At 39.0% G+C, this 8,058-nt stretch overlaps 1 protein-coding gene across 8 annotated transcripts in view; it reads right to left on the reverse strand.

Moving 5' to 3' along the window:
* Positions 1-8,058, reverse strand: part of SLIT2 (slit guidance ligand 2) — a 408,552-nt gene that overhangs the window by 68,351 nt on the left and 332,143 nt on the right. For all 8 annotated transcript variants that reach the window (XM_075066554.1, XM_075066552.1, XM_075066553.1 and 5 more), the window contains 2 exons: positions 6,275-6,346; positions 5,988-6,059 (listed from right to left, as the gene is read on the reverse strand). In XM_075066554.1, coding sequence (XP_074922655.1) covers positions 5,988-6,059; positions 6,275-6,346 — 144 coding nt within the window. The remainder of the gene's footprint in view (positions 1-5,987; positions 6,060-6,274; positions 6,347-8,058) is intronic.

Here is an 8,058-nt window from a genome sequence, read left to right on the forward strand (position 1 = left end):
AACAACAAGAAGATGCAGCCTACCAAAGAAAACAACAAGAAGAAGATGCAGCCCGCAGAAGACAGATAGAACTCCAGAGGGAAAAAAACCAACAAGAGATGGAAAAACAGAGGGAGGCCCATCGGCAGGCACTGGAGTTAGAACAGGCTAAGCAACAGAACCCAACCACTCCTAACAACCCTTTGCCAATACTTTTTCCACAAGGCTTATTACAATAGTCATTACAAAAGTAACTATAGGTTTGAAACATCTAGTTCAACCATGTTATAACAGTTTTTAACTGGCCTGTGTGGACAGAAAAAACAACCAACCAACATATAACTAGGGGGCTTTTTAAAAAGGGTAACTCGTGCAGGAAAATTTAAATTTTTTCAACAAACTGTACACTGAAAAAACAAACAAAAAAACCCTCTGCCCATTCTTTCCCCAGTGGAATAACTGGAAATTTTTCAGTTAACTGAAAATAGAAATTTTCATTTTCAGCTTGTTGAAAAATCAATAAATTTCAAATGAAATTAACATTTTCCTGAAAAAAAATGTAGAAAGAAGTCATTTCCATAAAAAAATGTCAACAGAAAATTCTTTCTAAGGTACCTAATGTGGCCCATGTGATGATAGCGTCTGCATAGATCTATGTATCTGTTCTCACAATAACCCTGTGAGGGAGGGACGTACTATTATCTCCACTTTCCAGATGGGGAGCTGAGACACATCAAAGCTAAATAACTTGCCAAAGATCACAGGAAGTCTGTGATGCAGCTGGGAATTGAACCTGGGTCTCAGGCTAGCAACACAAGACCTGGACCATGCTTCCTCTCTGTCCCACTCTAATTATAACTGTAGTAGGGAACTGTGATTCAGCCCTGGTAGTTGTGTAGGCTGAAGCATGGTTCTTTAATATGGCAACAGAGTACACTGGCCTTGAGTACTAAAATGCAGGGTAAGGTCAGAAAGGAAGGGTATATCCCAGGCAGCACTGCAGCACCCGTCAGCTGAGCACCTCTTCTTGACAGAGAGGCTCCCATTAATAAGTGCAAGTGCCTGAATTGGCTTATTGGGATTGAGGCCTCGACAAATAGAATACCATTTACCACTTTGCTTGCTGCATTGCAAAAATCAAACTCCTACCCTCCCTTCCCCATCTTTGCATTTATTAGTGGTGGATATTAACAGAGCTGCAGTTCATATGTTAAGTTTTGGGTTTCACAAATACTGTGGTGGCAGCTGTTTATGTGAGTCAGCCAAGCTGAAGCATTTGTGTAATGCAAGGATTTAAAACTGAGATGGATACCTATAGACCTGGACAATTGTGCAGAGTTCTGGCATGGGTTCTTATGGAATTATGTGGTTGCTTTGTATGATACTTTTTTCTGAATCAGCCTGGAGTTTCTTATTCTTTTTCAAAATTATTGGCTTGACAGGATCACAGTTTTGAGGGGTAGGCCCTGGCAGCAGAGAATCAGACTCCATTCAGTTAAGTAGTTATTGGAGGCATAAGGGGTGGACCTCCAATAACTGGCTTTTTTGGCCTAACAGAGGTCAAAAGGAAGGAGCTGAGTCCAGATTTGGAAACCACTGGTAAAGACACACCTCTGAAGCTACTATCTTGTTCTCCAGAATCTCAGCTTTCATTAACAAACAAAAACAAACAAAGAAATCCCAAATAAAACTCTAGTTGTTGTGGTTGTGAAAAAATATCCTCAAATGTGAATAATGTGATACAGACATGAGAACAATAGTTGAGAGGTGTGAACTGCCCCACTCAAAGCAGGCAGTGATCACTCAGAACCTAGTGATATTAACGATGACATTTAAATTACTTCATTCCTCATGTAAGAAAGAAGAGTGAGGACCACAGAACAGCACAATTTACTGTGAGTAGCCTCTCATTTTGGTGCCAGAAGTGGGCTGCATTTGGCCATTTCCCCCACTCCAGTTAAGAAGAAGCCAAACTTCAGGAACCTAGCAGATCCCTTAAGAATACTGAACTTCACATAGAAGCAGCCAAACTCAAGGAGCCCAGTGGTGCTCAGAGAGCTTCTCAAGTAATTTGAACATGTATTCAATCTGCTGTGAGCAATGTCTCATTTTGGTGATTGACATGGGTAGGTCTCATTTTGTTTGCAGCACTTGGAAGATTTTCATCACCTTCTCCTCGACACCCCCAATCTAATGCTTGGGTTGAGCTGCCTTTGTTGTAAATTAGTCACCATCTTTCCTAGGAAGCATGTGTTGGCACTTGCAGGTAAGCCTAAAGCACTCTTACATGGCATGATGCCTTTCTACATAGCAGGCTGCTCTCAGTTGTGGTAAACTACCGAATAATACAATACAGGCTGTGTTAGGGCCTTGGACTAGAGTGAGTAAGTAAGTGAATGAATCAGGAACTAGAGCATGCTCCAAGTTTGAACATCAAAAGGGGTACAACTGGTGATAGCTTGGGTGGCTAATGCCTATCTCCTTTCACCAGTGCCACGACAGGTTGCCTTAACATTTTATCTTGTTTATAGATTTAATGAAGTAGCTAGTATGTGACTAAACATTCATTTATATCATCTTTCTATCCTCCTTGTCCCTTGCCATTCACAGTATGTCCTTTTCTGTTCACACAGGCAAGACAAAAGATGTTTAGTCCGGCTGGACTGGTGCAGTGATGGTCGAAGGGTGGGTGTGCAGAGATATTCTTTCAGGAAGAAAGGGACAAGATAGCTAAACAGGGGAGAGAGAAACACATGGACTGGTCTGGAATAGGGCTGTCAAGCGATTTAAAAAATTAATCATGATTAATTGTGCAATTAATCTTGCTGTTAAACAAAAACAGAATAACATTTAAATATTTTGGATGTTTTCTACATTTTCTAATATATTGATTTCAATTACAACACAGAACACAAAGTGCACAGTGTTCTTTATCATGAAAGTTGAAGTTACAAATGTAGAAATATGTACAAAAAAACCTGCATTCAAAAATAAAACAATTTAAAACTTTATACCCTACAAGTCCACTCAATCTTACTTCTTGTTCAGCCAATTGCTCAAACAAGTTTGTTTACATTTGCAGGAGATAATGTTGCCCGTTTCTTGTTTACAATGTCACCTGAAAGTGAGATCAGGCATTCACATGGCACTGTTGTAGCCAGCATTGCAAGATATTTATGTGCCTGATACACTAAGTATTCATATGTCACTTCATGCTTCAACTACCATTCCAGAGGACATGAGTCCACACTGATGACATTCTGCTTGATAACAATCCAAAGCAGTGCGGACTGATGCACGTACATTCTCATCACCTGAGACTGATTTTCTTTTTTAAAAAGAAATGTTAATGTTTTAGGACTTCTGAAAGCATGCTCCACACCTCATCCCTGTCAGATTTTGGAAGGCACTTTAGATTCTTAAACCAATGCTGTAGCTATCTTTAGAAATCTCATATTGGTACTTCTTTGCATTTTGTCAAGTCTGCAGTGAAAGTGTTTTTAAAAGGAACAACATGTGCTAGGTCATCACTGGAGACTGCCATAACTCGAAATATATGGGAGAATGGGGGAAAAACAGAGCAGGAGACATACAATTCTCCCCTAAGGAGTTCAGTCACAAATTTACTTAATGCATTATTTTTTAACGAGCATCATCAGCATGGAAACATGTCCTCTGGAATGGTGGCTGAAGCATGACGGAGTATACGAATGTTTAGCATATGTGGCATGAAAATACCTTGCAACGCTGGCTACAAAAGTGCCATATGAACGCCTGTTCTTATTTTCAGGTGTCATTGTAAATAAGAAGTGGGCAGCATAATCTCCTGTAAATGTAAACAAACTGGTTGGTCTTAGCAATTGGCTGAACAAGAAGTAGGTCTGAGTGGACTTGTGGGCTCTGAAGTTTTACATAGTTTTGGTTTTGAGTGCAGTTATGTAACAAAAAAAATCTACATTTGTAAGTTGCACTTTCACAATAAAGAGATTGCATTAAAGTACATGTATTGGGGGGGGAGGGAAGGATAACTCAGTGGTTTGAGCATTGGCCTGCTAAACCCAGGGTTGTGAATTCAATCCTTGAGGAGGGCCACTTAGGGATCTGGGGCAAAAATCAGTACTTAGTCCTGCTAGTGAAGGCAGGGGGCTGGACTCAATGACCTTTCAAGGTCTCTTCCAGTTCTAGGAGACACTATTTTTCAGTTATAACAACAATTGGAGATATACCTATTTCTTTTGTTTATCATTTCTACAGTGCAAATATTCATAATAAAAATAATAAAACAAAGTGAGCACTGTACACTTTGTATTCTGTGTTTTAATTAAAATCAAAATATTTGAAAATGCAGAAAAACATCTAAAATATTTAATAAATTTCAATGGTTATTCTATTGTTTAACAGTGCAATTAAAACTGCAATTAATTGTGATTAATTTTTTAAATCATGATAAATTTTTTGAGTTAATTGCATGAGTTAACTGCGATTGACAACCCTAGTTTGGAGCATAAGCTAGAGAGGAAGGTGGAAGGAGGAATCTGCTGGGAGAAGAGCAGCAACACTTTGTTTAGGGGAGAGAATAGTGGCAGGGAAACATTAGTGTAAGGAGGGGATGAAATGGGAGGTACAGGGAATGTAAATAGGTCCAGGATAACTGCGAGGAAAGAGTGGAAACGACAAATAGCAGGCAACATGAAGGAGCCAGGTAGGGGGGCATCAGCAACCGGGAAGGAGGCCATAATGGAAATCCCCAGTGAGGCAGTAGGAGCATCCAAGAGTAAAATCCTAGAGGTGACCCAGGTAAGGGCAGCAGAAGCAAGGAAAGTGAACTTGTGGCTTGAAATATTCTGTATCCCAATGCCATCCCCTCATATCTGATAGAGACAGGCAGCTCCAAAAACTAGCAGTGCCTGGTGACACTCATGTATAGAAGTTAAAGAAGTCCCAGAACTCTAACTACACATCCAAAGGCTCTGGTCATGTCGAACTAGAAGTCAGGATGTGAATGGGTATAGAATACCAGTGACGGCTCTGTGCCAGCAGGAAAATATCCATAAGCGAGAGGAATTCATTAGCAGATGGTTAGACTGGATTTTTGGCTGCTGTGCACCACTGACATGGTCAAAAAGATCAGCATTCAGAATCCGGCCATTGTACTGAGAGTCAACAAATAGGCTCAGCTTAGCTTTCTCCCATGAGGAATGAACATGTGCAGGACCCTCTGGCCCGCTATGGTGGACCCTACCAATATGGGTCCAAACCACAAGTTCTGCCGCCTTCAGAACTAGCCCTAAATAAAATTAGTTCATAATAAGATTTATGCCTCCTTGTCAGAGATCAAAATTTAGTAATTCAAGTGACCAATCATACAGCTTAGATACTGAACAGCAAATACTTGAAGGAATACAGGCAGCTACCCAAAGACTGAGATTTGTGTGCACCAAACATTTAAATAACTTCAAGTAACACACACATAAGATGACAATAGCAGTCTGTTTGTTAAAAAAAAAACTGGGCTAAACCATATAATATTTTATTTATCATCAATTGTCCATCAAGTTCTGAGTTGGAAAAGCACACAAAGTTAAGTGAGAGAAAGTAAGCAACTTATTAAAGAAATCCTAAAACACATTTAAAATCTAATGGAAAAGAAAAGATACTTAGAATAATAATACCATATAGTTTGAGAGACACCATTGCTATGTCACCTATAAATAACATTTTTAGACATACACAAGTGAATCTTACAAGCTAGAACATGACAAAAGAAACAAAGAAACAAGAAATAGAACAGAAAAGGTTACAATGTACACTCTTTGTATGACCTATGACAGCACTTATTTATACTTAATTATATAATAAAAAATGCAGAAAATTTATATTCTGTAATTCTTTGTTCTTTATTTTTTTCCTCAAGTACTTATTGGGGTTGAAGATGTATTAATTTCTTATGGGTTTCCAAATTTGTTGTTGCATAAAATAAGTTTTTTCAAAATAAAATAACTACTTACAGTAACCTAAGTGATTTCAACCCATCAAATGTCCGTGCAGGGATACACCTCAGACGGTTGTAACTAAGAATTCTGAAAGCATATAAAATAACAAACAAGTAAACAAACAAATACATACAGTGCAGAGCATGATCAAATGTACCTTTTGCATTCACAGCCAGTTAGGAAACAGTTATCTTACAGCCTCCAAATCAAGCAAGTTTTAATATTAACAGGTTGCCTTTTCTTTTCAAGACAATAAACACTGTAATGTTTTCAAACATTCATTGTTATACATTTAAACTTACAAGGTGAGCAGCTGAGTCATGTTGCTGAAGCTCTGGTTAGAAAGAGTGCTGATTCTGTTGTTACTTAAATCTCTATAAAAAATAAATTCAGACATTCAGTCCTTAAAATGACTGCACAAATTCGGAAACACCATACTCTAGAACTGAAAGAGCACATTATTTTTATTAGTAGAGGTAGTATTGTTATTAATATTGATATTTTAAACAACGCCTTTTATTGTCACATGCCACTTACAAGCCAAGCAAGAGCTCACATTGATAAATGAAAAGTATTCTCATTTCAAGGGATAAAAGCCCAAACAATTCAGTGTCTTGCATTCTTATACAATGCCAGTGTCCATCATGGTCCTTAACTAAGACTATAATCTTACAGCGATAAAATGAAACTAGCAGGTGAACTGGGAATGTAGGTAGATAATTTTAAGTGGGAATCTTTCTAGCTACCTCCCTAACGGAGTATGAATAAGTATTACCTGACACCCTTAATCTGGAGGTCTCAGAGCATAGGTACAACTATTTTAAACAAGGTTTTCCCCTCAAAACACTTGTGCCTGGGTTCCAAAGCTCCTATAACATGTGAAAACTTGTGTCTCCATGGGTGAAAGTTTTGAAAAAGAAGCTTTGAAGAGCACTGTGCTTGGTGGGGAAAGTTTGGAAATGAATCATGCTGAGGGAAGCTGTAGTTGTTTCTACTTTCTCCTACTGTTGTTCTACCTTCTCTTGGCCTTGTTTATGTTCCTTATTTCATTATTGTTTTTTAGAGTATTCTTCGGCATTAGCTTCTGAGGGGTCTTAATATTTTAGCTGTGATTGTCTAGCATTATTATTGAATAAGCAATGGCAGAAATGGTGTGCAACAGGCTACTTCATCAGAATTTGCCATTAGACAACCTAAGACGACAAACCTACAATGTACCCATCAACATGTCAGCCAAGTGCAATGGAGCATAATCTATTTGTACCAGAAAGAGAAAAGAAGGGAAGGAGGATGGTCCAGGGGTAGGGTATTGGCCTGGGACACAGAAGACTCAGATTCAATTCCCTACTGTGTGACCTTGGGTATGTTACTAAGGGTTTGTCTACATGGTGGGGTAATGCATTTATGGAGGTGTGATTTCTAAAGCACACTAACATGTTGCGCATTAATTGGTCTGTGTTGACCCTGCTGCTGCACGTTAGAGGTTAACATAGTAGTGTTTCAAACAGCACTACGTTAAAGAGCACCAGCAGGATCTACCTTGTCAACTGTGTAGACAACTCTTCAGTCTCTTGTGCCCCTATTTCCCCATATGTCAAATGGGGATAAATAATACTTCCCAACTTCACAGCAGTGTTGTGAGGATAAATACAATAAAGATTGTGAGCAACTCAAATAATTCAGTAATGGGTCCCATATACTGATGGGCAGGATCCTCTAGGAGAATAATATGAGGGGCAAAGGAGTCCACGAGAGCTGGCTGTATTTTAAAGAATCCTTACTGAGGTTGCAGGAACAAACCATTGCAATGCGTAGAAAGAATAGTAAATATGGCAGGTGACCAGCTTGGCTTAACAGTGAAATCCTTGCTGATCTTAAACACAAAAAAGCAGCTTACAAGAAGTGGAAGATTGGACAAATGATCAAGGAGGAGTATAAAAATATTGCTCGGGAGTGCAGGACTGAAATCAGGAAGGCCAAATCACACTTGGAGTTGCAGCTAGCAAGAGATGTTAAGAGTAACAGGAAGGGTTTCTTCAGGTATGTTAGCAACAAGAAGAAAGTCAAGGAAAGTGTGGGCCCCTTA

The sequence above is a fragment of the Chelonoidis abingdonii genome, chromosome 5, assembly GCF_003597395.2.
Source record: "Chelonoidis abingdonii isolate Lonesome George chromosome 5, CheloAbing_2.0, whole genome shotgun sequence".
NCBI classification, from domain to species: domain Eukaryota; kingdom Metazoa; phylum Chordata; order Testudines; family Testudinidae; genus Chelonoidis; species Chelonoidis abingdonii.